This window comes from Phalangium opilio, unplaced genomic scaffold (assembly GCF_054372755.1).
Source record: "Phalangium opilio isolate 3A_F unplaced genomic scaffold, DU_Popi_V2 ptg000013l_1, whole genome shotgun sequence".
NCBI classification, from domain to species: domain Eukaryota; kingdom Metazoa; phylum Arthropoda; class Arachnida; order Opiliones; family Phalangiidae; genus Phalangium; species Phalangium opilio.
This window is the reverse complement of record NW_028324148.1, coordinates 11,491,201-11,511,615: the sequence shown is the minus strand read 5'-3', so window position 1 is coordinate 11,511,615 and position 20,415 is coordinate 11,491,201. Positions and strand designations below refer to the sequence as shown.

Sequence of the window (20,415 nt, the reverse complement as noted above, 5' to 3'; positions counted from 1 at the left end):
GGCACCAAAAGGCAGCGCCAGACGGAGCCCGAGTTCACCACAAGTGGGAAACTAGCCGACTAGCACTATCTCTAGCTGTGCTTCTGGGTGCGAGGGAAAAAACCCAAGATGGTGACCCCGCCCCTGTGGTGTTTGCTTCTCTTCTGAAACTACGGAATGATGTCCCTTATGTCATAACGATATTGAGGACGTGGCTCACGTATTACAAGTGTGTCCCCAAGTTGAACCCTTTCGTTGCTCATGGTATAAAGAGCTTCCTCTGAGCGAGTTACTCGGGTTTACCCCAAATCCATCGCACGTACCTTCAACAAAGTACCTCTTGGCCCAATGGAGTCGCCTTCGTTTCACGAGTGGTAACGACAGACCAACCTCTTAAAATCCTCGAACTTCTACAGTAAATTTAAATTCCATACCCCCTACGTCTCTCCCTGCGCTGTTTATTCATGTTCATGCTGGACTATTATCATTGTAAATATCATAATGTATCTAGTACTTAACATTTTCACTTCAAATTTTACCTTTTTCTTTTTAAAACATTGTGATGTAATATTTAAAATTCATGTTGTAGTATTAAGCTTGCGAGCTATTTTAAATGGCTCCTCCCTGATCTAAAAGGGATCTTTGTAAAGAGAGCGAATAAAGCATTCATTCATTCATTCATTAAGTGTTTGTGACAATGAAGAATCCATATGAGACCTGAGATGAGAACGTTGAAAGATTGAATTGGGTCTCCTTATTTCCAAGCTTATAACGATCCAGTGCTAAAGTTGTAGCTCACGGAAATCAAAGGTGGCATAGGTCTTATATGGACTTCATGGTCAAACTCACTGTTAGACCTCGTTATTCTACGTTTCCATGACCTTTCTGACAGGGTTATCAAAAACCAAGCATAAACTGTTTACTTTACATTGATTAAAATGAGAAATGTCTCTTTGTATACCGTTACGAGAAAGGGGTTTATGTTTATGACTCGCACCCAAGAGGTCATTTGCCCATATCGGCCTCAAAACAATAAGTACATTCCCGGTGCATGGAAACTATTTTCCAGAGAATCGATCATGAAAAATTTGATGGGTACTCGGAATTTACGTTAGAAATTTTTAGGTTGATACGCCTTGAGTATATGCATAAGTTAATAATATGTTAGCTCCCTATAAGTTACTCAGGCTCCATAGGCGTAATGTATCCAGCGATTTCTTCTCATTTCGCCCGCGCGGGAAAAAATCCGAATGTAGCGCTCTCTCTTGTCCAAAAACAAATCTCGCTCGTACGGCTCCTCGACCTCGAGTCGTCGGCTGCTTTTTCACCAAGGGAGTGTTTTAGTCGTGAATGTTTATTTTTTAACAATTTAACATTAAATCATGGCGTTTCTGTCAGTACTGAGACAAAAAAAAAGCAGGAACTCAATGCAATTTGCCGATATTGATAAAGAATGCTAAAGATAAGAGTTGTTATTGTTACTTGAAACGAGAAAATTCTACAACAGCTAAATCCAATCCTCTGATCTCTTAACTGTTTTCTTAACCGAGGCTACTGAGCGAAATATTCGGCTGCTTAAATAGCTCCGATATCATTTGCTAGTTTCCACTATACGCGCTTCCGGGGAAAAACCGGAAAGAAGAGTAAATAAGATTTTCGTTCACGTGGCGGCCGCAGAGCGTCGCATATAATTGGGAAGCCGGCGGCGCGGGAGAAAACGCTGGAGTATAAAAATGAATTGCCTGAGTAACTTATAGGGAGCTAACATATTATTAACTCTTGGTATATGTGATATGTTATTTATAGAGCTCGGCATTTTCTATCCATTATCCACAAATTGGTGGATAACCGATTATTTATAAACAAATTTGTGGATTATAATAAGATTTAACACGTAAGTTCTGTGGATAATTTTCGAGTATGGATAAAGATAAAGTAACGTGGATAATGGATGGCTATCCTTTAGGACACACTTTTGAATCCTTAGTTGTGTTAGAATTTGCATTTCAAATAGCGTTTAAATAAGAAGATTCCTATTTCAATTGAGAGAACCGCTGCAGAAAGGCCTAATCCGTTGAATAACATTCGAAATGAGACTGCAACTTCTTTGAACGATATCGGTGAAATCTCTTTCACGGGTTTCGTCCACTTGATCAAGTCAATCTTGTAGGATGGCTTCCGGAATTCGTAATGTAGTGGGCTGGTCTCAAAGAACATGGTTATTCTGTAAGAAGTTTTAATTCGACTTTAGCATATTAAGTTGAGTTATTCATAGAATATTATTTATGGTACAGTACTATGCGCCTAGAGTCTTGTTAATATTCCTTTTAATGTCTATGCTGCACAAAACTGTAAACTTACTCTGAATTGACCATCTCGATAAACTTTCCCTCTTTTCTGGCTCTGTCGCTGAATGGTAGAATGACTTTCAGGGTTTTAATCATGGATTTACTGAAATAGATTCGATGAGCTATTTCGTCGTCATATTCCAAGAAAGAAAAGCAACACGTTAGGTAATAAGTATCCAATATCGCGGAACGGCGTCCTTGAGAAATGTCTTGATAATGTTGCGGATCAAGACCATCAATTGATTCGCCATACATAAAACGTCTTTTAGTTGCCTCATTGGGTACCTAAGTAAGTTTCGTTTGTTAATGCTCTTATGCCTTCGGATCTATTTATTAAGCAGTTAGAAGGTTGCGAGGAGCTGCTGAAATTTAACTAAGCGCAGGAGAGAAAATTTGTGTGAAACATCATGAGCAATTGTCCATGTAGGGAAACTAATCACTCAAAGTTGGCAACCGAAGAGACATGCGGTAAACCATGTATAAGGCAAAGTAACCACTCAATGGAGGAAACTGATAACACAGGCTGTACTACTTCAAGCCTCTGAGCTATGCACGAGAAACGAAGCCCTTCCTAAATGAGTAGACGGGATGCCAGACTAAAGATATTTTTTTTACCCATCGATGTATAAAGGTGTACGTTGGCTGTCCTTTCAGCGTCCATAACGAAGAATTTGATTTGTCCTTCCACTCATTGAGGCTGTTTATGTAGACATATCCTTTGCTGTATGCTTCCGTTTTGAAATTGCAAGAAACCAAAATAGAAAGAACGGAAATGCCTAAAATCCAAGCTCCAAAAGCCATTCGCCAATAAATGCTGTTTGACTGCCTTTGAAGGGCTAGAGAGGAAGAATAAGATTACAACTGGAACCAAAGTGTCGGTGTTCTCTTTACGTTCAAAGAAAAACGTGGACGCAATATCCCAAATTTGCTCAAAAAAGGAAGTTGTCCAGTCCTTCTTGAGATGTTTTCTCCATTCATTTGTAAGAGCAGAGACAGCAAATATTGATAAAAAAAACCAGCAAATACACCTTCAAATAATAGATATTAATTTTTATAGGCTACTATATCTTAAAAAGAAAACAAATAGAACCTCAGAACGTAAGAGAAGTTATATTTGGTTTCCGTAAACTGAAACTTAAGATTTATAAGATAATATAATGGCGTAAAAAGGTTTAGGGCTATGATCGGAAATAAATGTACATCAACGGATGTGAAGTGGCTCTAAATTGAGTGAGAAGTGGCTAGGCCCCTTCTTGGGCATCGTTATATGCTTCCCAATTGGGGCGGGGCGATGAATGAAGGAAGGAACCGGGAGTAGCAGGGGAAAAGGTTCAGAGCACTGCACCACATGCCAATTCTATTTTTGAACGTTCTCAGATCTTGTTGTGTCGAATTTTAAAAACTAACCCAATTATCGGCTTTGATGAAATCAACAGAATACAAGTCTACGCCTTTTGGAGGTCCACTTAGAATGTGCGAGTCACATTCGAGGTGCAAAGCCGAAGGAAACCATCCTCGATAGTTTGCAACTTCCTCGAGATCGGTTGGATAGTAGAACACATCGATATCCTGTTTTAAAAATTTCTGTTAGATACAATTTGGATCTTGGAAAATAGAGTAGACCTATTGAATAACCTCGAACGGTTTGAGTTGACCGTTTTCGTCAATCATATCATCCATTAACATCTCCGTAGTCTTAACGCTGTAAAAAATGTCTTGTAAATTACACTCAAGAAAAAAACCTTTAAAAACAGTCAAAATTTGTAGTTTATGACGTGATATTTTTCACCGCAGACCATTGGTGAGCATAAAGAGTAACAAAAGACCAAAGAGTAAAAGGCTCATCTGATTTTGAACCGGAAATTGACTAACTTGGCCTGACTTCACTGCATTAAAGTTGTATGCAGGTGGGAAGGAGGGAGAGAATTCTCTCCCCCTCTAGTGAAATCTACCAACAAAGATTGGAAAATGGCTTCTATGAAAAGGCTAGAGAACTAATCTCATCACACAGCAAGACAACTGGGAGAAAAACATTTGGCGCCATAGTGGGCTAGGGGCGAACTACTAGTTATGAAGTTAAGCAGGGAAGAAAACATTTGGGGGCAGACCGGGCAGTGCGCGCGCAGCGGTTAGAGCTGTGGTTTCCGGTACTGACGAAAAAAAGTTAAAAATGGCGGAGGAAGGAGGTTATTATTGCGTGGTTCCACGGTGCAAAAACAAATCTATTAAAAATAAAGGATTATCGTGGCATTCTTTCCCTACTGATGAGAGTTTATGCCAATTGTGGGTCAATAATATAATATCACATTCTGGTGAAACGGTATTAAATCGCCGTAAATATTCGAAAGTTTGTTCGGCTCACTTCACTAGGATCGATTTTAAGCCTTTGCTCCACTCTAAAAACAAGATTTTAAAACAAGGAGTCTATCCAACTGTTTTCCCATCGCTACTTGATAAAGGGGTAAGCTAAATTAATTATATAAATGATAATGGTTGTTAGTACACAGCCGTTGCGTTAATTGTATTCAACTTAAGGCGCCATCAACGGGAAAAATCTTGACGCCTATCGCTGATGTCACTGAAAATGACGAGGCAGGAAAAGACATTGGCTATGAAGAACTTAAAGAAAATCCAGAAGCATCTGGAGAGATTACTCAAACAACGACGATAAGTAAAGATTCGACAGGTGAATCAGAAGCAATATCAGTCACAAAACTTGTCACTAAACTGGCCAATAAATTAGCAACACCTAATGAATGCAGTTCCGGTAAAATCGATAAAAGTATTTCTTTGGAGCTGAGTGTTAGTGAGGAGGGATGCAACTGTGGTAATGCAAATAAGGTTAAAGAATTAGAAGAAACGGTGTCACAATTAAAATTAAAATTAGCTGAAAAAGATAAAGAATTAGAAGAAACGGTGTCACAATTAAAATTAAAATTAGCTGAAAAAGATAAAGAATTAGAAGAAACGGTGTCACAATTAAAATTAAAATTAGCTGAAAAAGATAAAGAAATAGATGAATTAAGACACGGAAAGCTTGAGATTGATTTAAAGAATTTGAAATCTAAGTCTGAGAAGTTGGAATCTGAACTTAAAGAAAGTAAAACCAAAGTGGATAGTTTGAATGAAAATAAGGAAAAATGGAAATTTTACGCTGAGAAGCTGAGAAAGCAACTGTTAAATATATCATTTATAAAAGGAAATCCGGAGGTCTGTGCTTTCTACACTGGTTTCATAAATTATGGAACTTTGGAGTCATTTCTGACTTACCTAAAGAAGAAAGCCAAAGTCATGCAGTATTGGAATGGAAAGAAAACTAAACAAGATTATGATAGTTCTAGCTGCAAGAGAGGCAATAAACGACATTTGGATTTGGAAGATGAATTTTTCTTGGTAATGGTTCGATTACGGTTGGGCATGCCACTGAAGGAACTGGCAAGAATATCTTCCATGTCAGAAAGCACGGTCTCCACAATACTAACTACTTGGATATCTCTTTTGCACTTTGAGCTTCTAGATTTATTTCCATTCCCTACGAGGGAAGCTATATACGCGACTATGCCTGCATACTTTCACGAATATCCAAATACTCGTATAATAATTGATTGTACAGAGTTCAGAGTAGAGAGACCATCATCTATATCTGCGCAGCGATGTACATTTTCTAACTACAAGAATTACAACACTTTAAAATGCCTTATTGGAATTTCGCCAGGAAATGCCGTTACTTTTGTTTCTAAACTTTATGGTGGTGCGTGTTCAGATAAATTTATCGTTGATGACAGTAAGCTGATGAGCCTATTGTCAGAACCTGATGACATTATGGCTGATAAGGGATTTGAGATAGAGAGCCTTCTCCCGAAAGGGGTAACGTTGAATATACCCCCACTTTTTAGAGCGAGCCGGAATCCTCAAATGCCAACCGGTGATGTTCTTAAAACCAAAAGTATAGCTAAAGTCAGGGTGCACGTTGAGCGAGCAATCCGTCGCATTAAGGCTTACCATATTTTTGACAGCCCCATTCCCCTTTCTATGTCTGATATAGCTGAAAACATTGTTGCAGTATGTGCTTACCTTACAAATTTTTCCCCACCATTAGTAAGAGAAATGAATAATTCCTCGGTAACAGATGACTAGTTTATTGGCAATTTTGTTCTTAACATGATAAATAAATAGATTTTACCTCGCCTAATATGTCTAATTGTACGTTTTTCTTATATGGTATATACTTCTCACCATCACAGAGAAACAAGGGTAATTTTTGTTGTACACGTCTTAGGATTTTTTCAGGAATAAAAGCGTATAAGAAAAAGTAACAAAGGCTTTTCAGTAAATTATCACAGAAATCATAATCACGTTGTATTCTAATACATATTTGCTCGCCAACTTCACACCCATTATAAACATAAAAATCACACCAGCTTAAGCCTGTGACCATCATTTGACCCTGAACTTGGTAAAAGTAGTTGTGAGTCTTTCTTAGCGTTATACTACCATTTTTCTTGACTAGGTAAAAAGTTCCAGATTTCAAGCAATCCTCTATTTTAGCACTTTTCTTTGAATAGGGGCACTTAACCTCCAATAAACCACTCTCTTCTGTTAGAAACTCATAAACTAGGCCATCAGGTGACGCTCCTAAAAAAGGGAATTGCGCGTGGATGAACAATCCACTTTTTGAAACTCTGACTGGAGTTCCTTCGTGGCTTTTGAAGTTGGTGTAACTTAAAATTGCTACAGATTCCATGTTTTTCCCATGTCGAATTGCGGGAATATTGCTTAATGTGTCAGATCCATAAAGTAGACTTTGTAACCTTTTATCTGGGCTGGTCTGGCATTTTGAAAATGAAGCAAAATTTGAAGCGGTCATTAATTTCACCCTCTCCTCCTTCCAATATTTGCTGTCTCCTTGATCTCTCGTTTTAAATTCTATGGCTTGTCTAGCTTCCAAGGAAAGAAGAGGGTAATTGAGTCTCACAAACTTGTTAACATCTTGACGGAATGTTTTCCCATAAATAGCTATTGCTTCAATATTAAGACTGTTTTGAATACGAGTTTGTAAAGGATTACTTTGTTGAGGTGTTGGGTTAGTCTGTGGAGAATTTGAATATCTTGGAAGTGTTGAACATGAGGCAGGTGTTGAAGTAAGGAATGGTACAAATGATTCACGACTTTTGGTTGGTGTTGACTGTACTTGAGACAAATGAAAATTTGTAGAGGGTCGTGTCGCAGAGGAAGATGACGCGGATGTTACTGATAATCCAAGAGCGGTGGATAAATTTGAACGTGATGTTGAATCTAGAGAGGGTGATGTAGAGATAGCCATTCCAGCTCTAATATTGACATCCAGCTCGTAGTGTGTGATTAGTGGGCATAGTGGGTTACATAATTTAACACTTTCAAATAGTTGCTGTCGAGCCTCCTCATCGGGTTTTCTATCTTTTAGACGTCTAGGATCGAAAGTAGTTTTTAAATTGTTCTTCTCTCTTTCGGTTTTCCCAGGAATACGCTTCTTTATTTCAATGTTTTGCCATGAGCGAGCGTGACTTTTCCCACCAGGTTGAATCCATTTGCAAAGTTGTTCTGTGCAAGTTACATCATCAGGAATTTCATTTAATTGTCTTCCTGATATATTTATTAAAGCATAGAGTGTTGCTGCAATGTGGTGACATTTTGCGCCGTTGCTGTTATTATACAGAAATATATATTTTAAAATGCTCAAAGGTTTGTTCCTAAAAAAGATAAAACTCACCCAGCTGGACAGTTACAGTGTGCATACACGATAAGGTTCCCCTCTCGCTTTATGCCCAGTGAAATTTTATAGTTCACGCTTTTCATAGATGCAAGACAGCACGCCTGGATAGCGTAAGCTTGAAATTTGTCTATGTTATTAGGCAAAGGCTTAGGATGCATGAACATTTTTTGTACATATTTCTCTTTAAAAAACCGAAAACCTTTCGTTTTTTTGGTTGGATCACTAAAATATTCGTCGAAAACATCTTGCGTTATTCCAGGAAAGGTTTCAAGTGATTTCGTCCAACCTTTATTAGTTTTAATGGACCAGTCGACATTAGCCCAACTATGCGTGGCAAGCGCCATTTTTATTTATAAATCCTCACCACCGGAAGCGAAATCTTTCCCCCTTTTCACCCCTTAATAAGTACCAGTTTCAATACTTGATGGCTGGTGGCGCTTCGAGCACGGGCATGCGCAAATCGGAATATCGAAGTGGTGTATTGGGACAATTTTAAAATTGTTTGCAATGAAACCGACAGAGAATGGATAGGGTGAATAATAAATTGTCGTAGACCCCTCAAAAAGGTAGCTTAGCCAATGCCTGTCAGAGTGAAATATTTTTCAGTTTTTCCCTTAATCAAATGGATTTCTTCGTTTTTGCAGAACAAACCAGGCTGAAAAACTTCAGAAACAGTAAAACCAAAAGTAAATGGTAAAACGCATTAAAACATTTTGAATAGACTAATGTTATTATCAATTATTATCAATTTTTAAAATTTCCAATATTAGGCCTAAAAGATACTAAATCAATTCTAAAGTAGACCGTTGATTGGTCAACCTGAGAAGGTAGATAGAAAGCTTGCAGTTTGCGTCGTTAACCTCATATTGGGAACCCCAGAATTTCAATTTTTTGTTTTTTTTTTCTCACTGTGAATGATAATACTTACGATATATTATGCACTCTTGCAATATGTGAAAATAACAAAGTTGCCGTGGCCTTTGAGAACTTTATGATCTGCATTTCCTATAGTCAAAAATATAACAGAGACATTAGACATGAATTTATTCATTAACATGAATATATATGTGTATCATTAGCCTTTCTATTATATTATTCAGGAATGGGAGAGACCTTTCTATAATATTATTCAGGGATGGGAGGGACCTTTTCTATTACAAACGCGTTTAACGTCATCGCGGTAGCCAATCAAAATCGAGACACATGGAAGTTCGAACAGCAGACGACCAGTTTAACAAAATGTGAGGGATACAATTTTCGGTTAGGTTTATAAAACTGCGTTAACTGAATATTAAAAATGATTGCCGATACGTGAATATATATCTCAACACGATGTCCGAAGGTGATATTGATCTTTTAAAGAAATTATATTAAGTGCGTACAATGTTTTTCCTAATCTAAAACTGAACACTGTTGGTAAGTTGCTAAGCCTTGGCCATAAAGAAAATGAAACGGTTGAAAATTAACTACCAACATCTGAAATGGTGAGAATTGGTCTTGTTGGTTTTTTTCCCTGCTGTTGGAGGTAAAATTAATGCGATAGTTGATCAGTTTACATGCATAATTAGCCTTTCGCATGACAAGAGCTTTAGGTTTAAAAACAAAAGGCCGGATATTCTCTGACGTCACTCAAACTAAGCCCCTCCCATCCCTGAATATGTAGTTTAACTAGTCAATGCAGATATATATTATAAAAAAACGTCTTGGTTTGGACCAAGGCCGAAAAAACAAACGATATGTCTGAGGTTTATCAGTTGACTGAAGTTTCAGATATTGCAATTTCTTTTTAAATTACTTTTATTCCTTTAATCCTTAATCAATATTTAATTCAATCAACTTATTTTTACTGTTAATCGATCTATTCCCTCTAAATTAATTTCAAAAATTACATATCTACGCTTTTTCAAGAATAATTCCATTTTCCGAAAACATTTTATCATGAAATTAATTATTTTGAAGGGAGTACGTGTTGGGTGACGAATATTGAATATTTGAAATATTATACGAAGTGTCTAAAAAGAGCAAGCGATCTTTGATATAACTCGAAAGGAAAATGTAAATATTTGATAGTGGATGCATATATTGGGGACGCGAATTTATACATTTAACTTCGAATATCGAAATGTTACATTTTTTTGTCGCGACTATGAAGGAAAGGTTGCACTGCAGTTTCCCTCTCCGAACTTCAAAGCTTCTTGGCCATAACTCAATCTAGATTTGGAACGTCATCACCCCTTACTACATTGTTGGCGTTACAGTTGTACACCGGTTACGTATTACGCGGAATGATTTTATCAGGCGTAGAGACCATTTCCGAAAACACACAGGGGCGAGGAGACCATTGGGGTATTCTTCCTTGCACCAAGGGCCATCGTCAGACGGTGCCAAAGTTCACTACAGGCGGGAGGAAAGTCAACTCGCACTGCCTCTAGCGGTGCTTCTAAGCGAGAGGGAGAAGACCCCAATGGCGGCATCGCCCCAGTGTTTTAGTTTCTCCTTATGTAATTTGTGTACGATCGGTCCATGGCAGTTCTGGTAAGGTATGATGTGTTCAACCATTTTATTTCCTCAGGAAATAACAAGTCATCGGAACTGAGAAGTATTTCTTTTTATGTAAACTTTACCCTTTCCTTTGGTTATATTTACACCGATATCATATTTTTCCAGTGCATAAAAGGAGAGCTACCTACTAAAAGAAACAAGACAGGACCGAGGCTGTTGCTTTGTCTTAAGTAGACAACATAAGTTTATAAATTAGTTTGAGCAAAATAAATTCTTTATCATAATTTCTTGACATCAGTCTTCCCAGCAACTTACAACAGATTTAAACTTTTTTGGTGCAAACTTGAAAATTTGTCAAGGCAACAAGAATTAAAACTGTGCTTCCAACTTAGTAATCATCGACACGAAATCCCTTCAAAATAATTAATTTCATGATAAAATGTTTTCGGAAAATGGAATTATTCTTGAAAAAGCGTAGATATGTAATTTTTGAAATTAATTTAGAGGGAATAGATCGATTAACAGTAAAAATAAGTTGATTGAATTAAATATTGATTAAGGATTAAAGGAATAAAAGTAATTTAAAAAGAAATTGCAATATCTGAAACTTCAGTCAACTGATAAACCTCAGACATATCGTTTGTTTTTTCGGCCTTGGTCCAAACCAAGACGTTTTTTTATAATATCTGTCCCTTCAGTCTTAATGTAATTAAAATTTGAATAATTTCATGTTTTTTCTACCGACATACATTTGGGGTTGATCTATTTCTAATAGCTTAAAGAAGTACTTAAGTATAGTTAATTATATGAACTCATATCCAATAACATAGTTTTCGAAAAGCATATAATGTTGTACTTTATATATGAAGTTAGTTCAAAAATGACAGTATTTGAAATGTAGAATAAATTTTTTTATTTGTTGTGTACACTCTAAACATATATCAATGAGAATTTTTGAGGAAATGCATCATGAGTAGAAGAGCTTGAAGACGATGTCTATATAAGCATATTGTGTTGTACTTTATTTATGAAAAGTTTAAAAACGACGGTATTTGAAATATGGAAGAAAAATATTTGTTTCGTACACTGTATACATATACAGTGTTGTCGAGATCAGACCAACAGCTTCCTTTATGTACAACCCCCAATACTGCCAACGGGTGATGTCGTGCTAAATTATACAGGGTGTAAATAAATGTTTAGAATTCATGTTTTATTGTATTTAAGTGACAACGAGTGGCAAGATACACAAAGAATACAGGAGAATATGCGTGAATGCAACAAAATATTTTAAAGCACAGTCCTACGATTAGTCTTAGAACCTGGGCCTCAAATTGCAACCTCTAAACTGTTTAGTAAACAACTCAACGTAAATATTCGAAGTGTCTACCATTGTGGTTGAGGCACTCTTCCAGATGACTGTCCGTGTCTTGCATTACATTTGCAACCACTAAACTCATGACGCATGGCAAGACTAATGGTATTGCCGTCTTAGGTACTTCTCGTCCGTTAAGGCTTGATGTAGGGGGATATGATTATGCCTGTAGTAATGCCCTTGTAAACTGGCACGAACAGTAGAATGGCTTAGTGCAACTTCTTGTTCCACCGCTCTACTACAAGCATGAGATTGGCTTCAAAACTTTCTACGATGTCAAAGTCTGTATCCTCATTACAGACTATACAGTCTCTTCTACGTTCACGATCTTGCACTATCGAAATGACGAAAGTCCTCGCACCCAAATGTCGGTGTGGAGACCGTTCGGCATAAAGCACTACCTTTAGTTGAACCAGAGAGAATTTTACACATGTGTAAAATTCTCTATGGTTGAATGTTACCGCGACCTTCACCCAAAATAAACTTGCTAATCAATTTTTCCTGGTTAGAATAAGTTGGCATTTTGCTAGGAAACGAGACCAACTACTGTAATTCTACTACTTAGCGACACTGAAAGCCCCTTTATATCTAAAAAGACCGGAAGTTCCTCAAAGTTGAGTTTTCAAAGATTGTCAGCTTGAGCAGCAGGTCATAGTATGTATAGTGGTGAAGGTCGCTTTAACATTCGACACGTGACACCACGGTATGTTTGGTCCTCCAATGTCCTGACCCTATAGGTCCAAACAATTACCATCCAGTTTTTCGGCTCAGCGTTGCGGTATTGCCGGTCCCATTTGAAATACAATTTCTGTAGTGTTACAATTTTAACAATACGCCTGTTAAAAAGGCACAAATACCGAAAAAAGAAACCATTGTAATAAAGGTCGGCCCCCTAACCTTAAACTATGAACAAAATAAAGAAAACATAAAGGTTTCTTTGGGAATGACTTTGAAGCAGAAGGTCCGAGTTGTCTGAGGAACCGAGAAAAAAGGCCGTAGTGAAAACTAATCGTCGTTACGTAGCAGTTAGGACCGAATTTAATTAGTTAGTCTCGTCTTTTAGCAAAATGCCAGTGTATTCAAACCAGGGAAAATTGAACATGATGTTTACGAGGATTACCCAAAACGGCAAAACCTTTGCGTGAACTAATTGAAGCCGATCCATTATTTTTAGAAAGGTACTGTTCTCTGACGAGGCTATTTAAGGATGGTACCTTAAACCTTCATAACGTGCATTTTTGGGAGGGCATTCTTGGAAACCAAATTATCGGACCCTTTTTCTTGATAAGAAAATCTCTGAAGGCATTTACTTGGACTTCCTGCGTCATGAGTTCGTTGCTAGTAAAGTAATTGAAAGACATGGACAGATGAAGAGTGCCTGCACCACAATGGTAATCACATTGAACATTTACGTTGACGTTGATGTGTACCAAACGGATTCGATTAGAGGTTGTAATTTGAGGCCCAAATTCCAAGACTTATCGTAAGACTGTGCTTTAAAATTTTCTGTTGCTCCCCCCACTTGACTGGTATGCTAGGTGGTATTTCAGTAGAAGAAAATTTATTGAATTAGGGATAGCGAGAGATGGCTAGTGATATGGCTTAGTTATGGGCTAGACGCCCTTGTTTTATTGGCAACATTATTACATTGAATGTTGCCAGATTAAATTGTTGCTGGTGATTTGGCGAACTATGCTAATGATATATTAAAATTTAAATGGAAAAGTTTCATTTTGACACATTCCTTACCCTAAAATTTTGTGTTTGGAGCCTATTAATGCATTATAGTGATAATGTAATTAATTTTAGTGTTAAATAGGAAAACATTTAGGCTGAAAGAACAACTGGCGTAGTTTAATCTTATTTTGTTATTTCAGTTAAGGGTTATCTATAGTTACCCAAAAAAAACCTGTTGTTTTCGATTAATTTTAATTAAATATGATCATTAAGTTGAAATTAACGGCTTATCTTCTTTTACTAGTGTTATTTCAGTTTATTATACGAGTTTGAACAAGAAATTCTGCAAACTTTAGAGGAGTGACTGTTTGACTCTTGCAGAACAATCACTACTTTGCCCCAAAACTTTTAAATATCACGCCTTTTCAATGGCTCTCTTTTCAAAATGGGGAAAAAAGCTTTTAAATGACAATTTAATTAATCGTAAGAATTAAACAGGAAAATGGAGGCTGGGTGAAAGATTTGTTAGTTTAATTATAAGGTATCCATGAATTTACCCAAAACACGAATCTTTCACATTCTGGGAGCACTGCCGTGCTCCCAGCCAAGTCGAGCACTGACATCCTTTTCTCGAAGCAACTCGTGGCACTTTTAAGCCCACTGTAACTTCGTGATGGGTATAGGTGAAAGTCTGAAATTTTGCTTGCCGCGAGGACTGTCAATCCTAGCTATTGTTTCCAAATTTCAAGTTCCTACCCTATATGCTTTTCGAAATATCGCAGGTGAAATTTACCTTATTTTGTCACTCACTCACTCACTCACCGATCATCAAAATTCTAAGGTACTTCTAGAGGAGATAGAAACTTAAAATTCAGGATTTAGTTTTCATTTATTTTATAAAGCACAGAAAAATTAAAACATCCCGAATTTTTTATAAAATTGTTCTTTAGATCTTTATTTTAAAACTAGATGGCGCTGCCGTCTTTTCAACAGAAATAGTGTGTGTTCTTGATGAAAGGACGTAATGGTCCAAAGTTAACCGAAAGTTAAATATATATTAAAGCTAATAGGAGTAGTAGTTTAATAGAAATGTGTCGTAACTGATGCTACATTCTTTTATTAGGATATCGCGTACAATCTTTATTGCATATTCTCTGCGGGTCGAAAGGGGTAATTCAGCGTAAATATGGACAAACGTTAGCGATTATATTGGCAAACGAAGTACCACGAGAGGGTCTTGTTTTAATATAACTACCGAAGTATAACGAGAGGGTCTACAAAAAGAAGTGAGATCCTAAGAAAAACATTACCATGTACAAAAATGGGCCAAGCCTCGCTTCGTGCCCTCTCCGCCGTAAAAGTTCTGAAATCCCATGTAGAGCCAAGTCTGCCTTTTGGTCTCATTCAATCGCCAATTGAACAATTATGTTATAAATTAAGTACTTTTCCTAATTAATAACCAATATTCTTTGACTCTATCATTATTATACATCTTTGTTCGTATCAAAAATATCGTGACTTGGCAAGCGCAGGTGTACATAAGGTTATGCATAACTCGCCTTATAAACTTGTAAATAGGGTTATGCATAACTCACCATATAATTTGTACATAGGGTTGTGCATGACTCATCTTATAAACTTGTACATATCCCCTCGACCATAAACGATTTAGTGAATATCCCTTCGACTTCCTTTTAATATTACTTACTTGCGATTGCCAAGTCACGATCTTTTTGATACGAACAAAGATGTATAATAATGATAGAGTCAAAGAAGATTGGTTATTAATTAGGAAAAGGACTTAATTTATAACATAATTGTTCAATTGGCGATTGAATGAGAACAAAAGGCAGACTTGGCTCTACATGGGATCTCAGAACTTTTTAGGGCGGAGAGGGCACGAAGCGAGGCTTGGCCCATTTTTGTACATGTTAATGTTTTTCTTAGGTTAATTATACTTGATTGAGTTTAATTTAACGGCTTATCTTGTTTATCTTGTGTGGATTTATTTTATAATAAAAGTTTCAATAAAATATTAACTTAAATTGCAATTACCCTAAAATTTTAATGTATGCGCTTTTGATGTATTTTAATGATCATTTAGATTAATTTGAAAGTGAAATAGGAAACTACTGTGGCTGTACGAAAAACTTGTGATGTTTTAATCTTAATTTGAGCATGGTTCGTGAGAGTGGATTAAGCTTAAAATTTATTTGAATTTTTTACCCTATTTGCAATGTTTAGTGCAGTTTAATATTTTTGCCATATATTCATCATTATGGTACCCTAAACTTTTGGGTAGTTTAAACAGTTTATTTAAAAGTTATTTGAGATTTTATCCAAAAATGTATATTTTGGTTTAATTTCACGTTAATTATATTTAATTGAGTTAAAATTAACGTAGGATTGTGTTTTGGCAGTGTACATTTAGGCTATAAAATGAGTTTAAATGTATACTTCACCTTAATTGCAATTTTTAGTGGAGTTTTCGATTCTCATTTTACGCTAAGTTTTGAATTTCGCGCCTATTAAGGTGCTTTCGAGATAATTTAAATTAGCTTAAGTGTGAAAGAGAAAACATGGGGCTTTACCAACGGCTTGGTTAGATACAATCTTAATCAAGGACATCATTTAAGAGTTATCTGAGTTTTCATCCAAAAAAAATGTACATTCGGGGTTTAATTTCACGTTAATTACACTTAATTACGTTGAAATTAACTTGTCGTCAGTGCTCATTAAGCTTATAAAATGACTTTTAATAAATAATTCACCTTAACTCTAATGTTTAGAGGAGTTTTTTATTATTTCCAACACATTGCGTTAAATTTTTATCATATCCTGTGCTAGGTTTGTGGTAAAGATTATCTATACAATATGTTAATGAATGATGTTATTCTATAGTTTAGCTTGAATACCAGTAATTAAATCAAATACCTATACAATTCATAGCAATTTAAACCAATAAACAAACGGCAACGTGGACTGTGGAAATAGCAAACAACGTAACCCTCCGTTTCTAACGTGGTTACGTTGAGAGAATCTGTGATGTAAACATGAAAATTATTTGACTAATTAAATTATATAACGACACTGTCCTCCTGGATTAACCAGCACCACTGTTACTTATGAATTAAACAATCCACTGTTGGTAACAAATAGTTTATAAAATGATAACGTAACATCACAGTATAACTGATTCAATAGGACCAAAATTGTTTTAACGAATAATCTGGTCCTCTACATTGGTTTAGTTTTAAGGAATTATATCACACACCTTCACAATTAGTAGCATTTTAGTGAGATTAACAAATAATGAAACCGCGTATACCTGTCCTCAAATGAGAATGTTGAGTGAACTGCGCTAACCAGTAACCTATACACCACTCTTTTAACTGCCGTAGGAAAACACATTGAACATTTTGTGATCTTTCCTGTAATATTTTGAAGTTGAATTCTTCACAGGGTGAAAACACTACCGTTGATTTCTAAACCATTAACAAATAATGAAACCCAGTATACCTCATACGTAACTCTCCGTTTCCAACGTGGTTACGTTGAGAGAATCTGTGCTGATGTAAACATGGAAATTCCTCTACATTGGTTTAGTTTAAGGAAATATATCACACACCTTCACAATTAGTAGCATTTTGGTGAGATTAACAAATAATGAAACCCTGTATACCTCAGTCCTCATATATTTGTTTGTAGCAGGAAACGAAGCAGACTGCGTATTTTTGGAATACAGAGCTGGAAATGAGCTTTTTTTATCTTGAAAGGGGAAAGACTATATAAATACTATATTACATAGACAAACTAAAATACAACTTAAGCCTTGGCCGTAAAGAACGTTCAAAAACTTACTTTAAATGATATAAAAACCTCTGTTAACTGTAATTATTTACCTGAATTACTTTTCTAGACGAAAATTCGACCTGATAACGACCTATTTCTTATTAAGGGTGCTACAGTTAATTAGAAAATACATATAAAGGTGCTCAAGCTCGGATGAAATAGTAAAGTAATCTGTCAGCGTCTACTGCTAGATAGTCTGACTCAAAAGTAATTTTGACGTACTTTCAGAATTAACTAAAATTAACATACTTAGAGTTAATTGATTTAAATTAAACTAGCCGATAGCACACCTTGAATACATAATTGTTAAATTAAGAGTATTCCGAAAAGTAACTTCGCTCTAGTTTTTCAGTTAGAGGTGGCTAAATATCACGAAAAACCCCATGTTAATCTCCATAGGAAAAATGGTAAAAGCATGTGAATTTTGCTTTAACGTTACAAAAGAGTATCAAGTCATATCTACAAGGGCCTACCGGCCCTGTAGAATTCATTTTAAATGAATAAATTCATGGTTAGTTCTTCCACAGGTACATAACAATTTTTTAAAATTTTGAACCAAAAAAATTTACAATCTTATTTTTATTAACCTACCAAGCAGATACCGACATTGAGTTCATTTGTGTTATTGTAACTAGACCTGTAACATTTAAAATACATTAAATCCAGATTAAGTTCAATTCAGATAATTCTTAACTTACATTATTTTAAACTACACGAGTCAGTCTTTGAAATATTTCCAAACGTTTGTCTGTCTGTCTTCAGTATCGACGTTTATATGTTTCTGTTATTACATAATTACATTATGTCAACCAAAACGTTTTTTTAATTTGGAGTTAGTTGAGGCATGGAGAAAGGGGGGGAGGAGTCGAATTGAGTAGCCTTTCTCGGTCACTATGCGTAGTAAGTTTCACCCCCAAGTGGGAGAAAACTGTGGGGGATGGAATGGGGAAAGATTCTTGCACACTGTAGTAAAACCACCATGATGCTTAAGTTCTTTGGCTACATTTATCACGCCCTCTCTCGACCATGTCTCGACTTAGCAAATTCAAAATATAGTGGCAGCATGGTTCCAGGCTTCCATCGTTTTAGATAATAACTTTGGCTTTTATACACGCAGTATATGCCCTTATTCAAATAATTAATACGTGAAATATGACCTAATTCACAAAAAGCTTGCCTCCGTTCCTCCGTTGAAATCTACGCGCCACGAAGTACCAGAAGGCAATTAAATTAAACTCGCCACCATGGTGCTACAGACGGCGCCAGCTAACTAGGTCACGTGTGTTTACCACGATGTGGATGATGCGACCCCCACTATTTCAACCCACCCCATCCTCAAGTTTTTGTGGGAAATTATATCATGGGTCGGGAAAGAGTTCTGCTCAAGATTTCGACGCCTACCCCCTTTCTCCGTGGTTGAGATTGTCGAATACTACACACGTTTTTTATTTTATTATTAGCTTAACCAAAATTATTTATCTTTCTACTGACAACAGATTTAAACAGAAATGACATAAATGCCGAAAAAGTTGCGAAAAATGCTATGGAATCCTTCAAGAAAATAAAATTCAGTTCTTACTAATGGCTTTGTTTATGGGATACATTAGCTGAAGGAGGTTCACACGCGAGTAAGGCAACTCCACTAGTCTTACGTATTTCTACTTCGTAGATCAATAACAGAAACCGTTTTAGAAAAAAATATGAGACAAAAAAATTAAAACATTAACATTAGCAGCAGATATGTATTGTTTTTTCGTACATTTTTGTAATAAGTTCACCGAAACTGCAGGAATATATTGATTTATTTTATTTTTAATCTTTTAGACGCCATGGACCCCATCTGATTGAAGTTAAGGGGAAGGCCTTTAAACTTTGTTAAACCGCCCGCTCCTCCTTTCTCATGTCTCACTGGCTAATCACATGTATAGGACAACCATCAACCCCACGTTTATTCGCTCAGAACATTCAAAGAAAACTTATTTACATACGGGTTCGACGCCCGAAGGTCGCGGGAACCACTTGGTTGCTAATTTCAAATACATATGCATGACTATTTCTACATCTCCTTTCTTTAATTCAAACAGAAAGACGCAGAAAATGACCTGATAAAATTACGAGTCGAAGAAAGCCATGTTTTTCTGGAAACAGTCAAATGCCCTTGTAGTCCAAACTTGGAAATTTAGAAGTAGTTTTTGGAGGAGGGGGAGGTGCTTTTAGCTAATGTCATCTCCTGTGGCTCCCCTCAGATGCCGCTTAACATTCTACTAACCAATTTTACCTTATCAAAGGTAGGAGCCAATCAGAATTAGTTCGTGAGGCTCAAAATTTTATCTCTCAGACCAACTAAATTGTTTTCGTATTTGAATCGTTTAGCTTGTAATTCGTGAACTAATGTAATGAATTCTCTCGATTTCAATCATTATGTGGTTCGATACTTTTCTCCTAGCATGTATATGAAGGAATTACTCTGATGTGTCTTCAATTTTCAAGCTATATAATGCTGCAAACATTGAATTTATATGCCAAAAATTGTCAATGTTCACTATGTAATTGAAAGAATTTTTTCTTCTGTATTCCTGTTTTTGAAAATTAGTTCTTCAGGCTATGCTTTAAAACAAATTGATTTTTCACTAAAATCATATTCGATTCCTACATCTTGACTGTGGCAATATTTTAAAAATTCAGTTGGTTTCTTCTACTTTTTTAGCCTTATTTTTAAATTCCCTGTGGTAGACGAAAAGCCAAGCTTCTACCCTCAAACTCGAAGCAAACGTATTCTTAAATGACGACTTCAATTGATGTAATAAATAATAAAATGACAAACCGTTATCTTTCCTGGAGTGGTTCAGCGACAGCACAAGTAGTACCAAAAGATAAAAAAATGAACCAAGTACAATATTATTTAAGCTAATAATAATACGACTGGGCGT

General features: G+C 36.2%; 3 protein-coding genes and 1 long non-coding RNA gene across 12 annotated transcripts; 1 reads left to right on the top strand and 3 right to left on the bottom strand.

Moving 5' to 3' along the window:
* Nucleotides 1–3,042: 3,042 nt before the first annotated feature.
* On the bottom strand, nt 3,043–18,863 carry LOC149709099 (uncharacterized). Its single transcript, XM_089863234.1, has 7 exons — nt 18,184–18,863; nt 18,077–18,122; nt 9,008–9,084; nt 3,963–4,029; nt 3,735–3,896; nt 3,219–3,355; nt 3,043–3,163 (listed from the first exon to the last, which is right to left on the bottom strand). Coding segments are annotated over exons 1-6 (408 nt in total). The 5' UTR covers nt 18,186–18,863; the 3' UTR covers nt 3,043–3,163; nt 3,219–3,301.
* LOC149709102 (uncharacterized) lies at nt 4,390–6,517 on the top strand. The gene is made up of 2 exons (XM_089864537.1): nt 4,390–4,788; nt 4,863–6,517. The coding sequence occupies exons 1-2, from the start codon at nt 4,498–4,500 to the stop codon at nt 6,462–6,464; spliced, it is 1,893 nt and encodes a 630-aa protein (XP_089720663.1). The 5' UTR covers nt 4,390–4,497; the 3' UTR covers nt 6,465–6,517.
* LOC149709101 (uncharacterized) lies at nt 6,484–8,556 on the bottom strand. 2 transcript variants are annotated; one of them, XM_089864539.1, is made up of 3 exons: nt 8,366–8,398; nt 8,077–8,301; nt 6,484–8,008 (listed from the first exon to the last, which is right to left on the bottom strand). In XM_089864539.1, exons 2-3 carry the CDS (start codon nt 8,241–8,243, stop codon nt 6,484–6,486), a joined length of 1,692 nt encoding a protein of 563 aa, XP_089720665.1. In that variant the 5' UTR covers nt 8,244–8,301; nt 8,366–8,398. The 2 variants fall into 2 exon arrangements, with proteins under 2 accessions (XP_089720665.1, XP_089720664.1); XM_089864538.1 differs by having other exon boundaries at nt 8,077–8,556.
* Nucleotides 11,471–17,670, bottom strand: LOC149709100 (uncharacterized). Of its 8 annotated transcripts, none has more exons than XR_016381296.1 (4): nt 17,316–17,451; nt 17,153–17,261; nt 14,191–17,064; nt 11,471–11,752 (listed from the first exon to the last, which is right to left on the bottom strand). It is a non-coding gene; the product is annotated as an uncharacterized LOC149709100 (long non-coding RNA). The 8 variants fall into 8 exon arrangements; XR_016381294.1 differs by lacking the exon at nt 11,471–11,752 and adding an exon at nt 17,536–17,670 and having other exon boundaries at nt 16,411–17,064; nt 17,316–17,401; XR_016381295.1 differs by lacking the exon at nt 11,471–11,752 and adding an exon at nt 17,536–17,670 and having other exon boundaries at nt 16,411–17,064; nt 17,153–17,225; nt 17,316–17,401.
* Nucleotides 18,864–20,415: the final 1,552 nt, after the last annotated feature.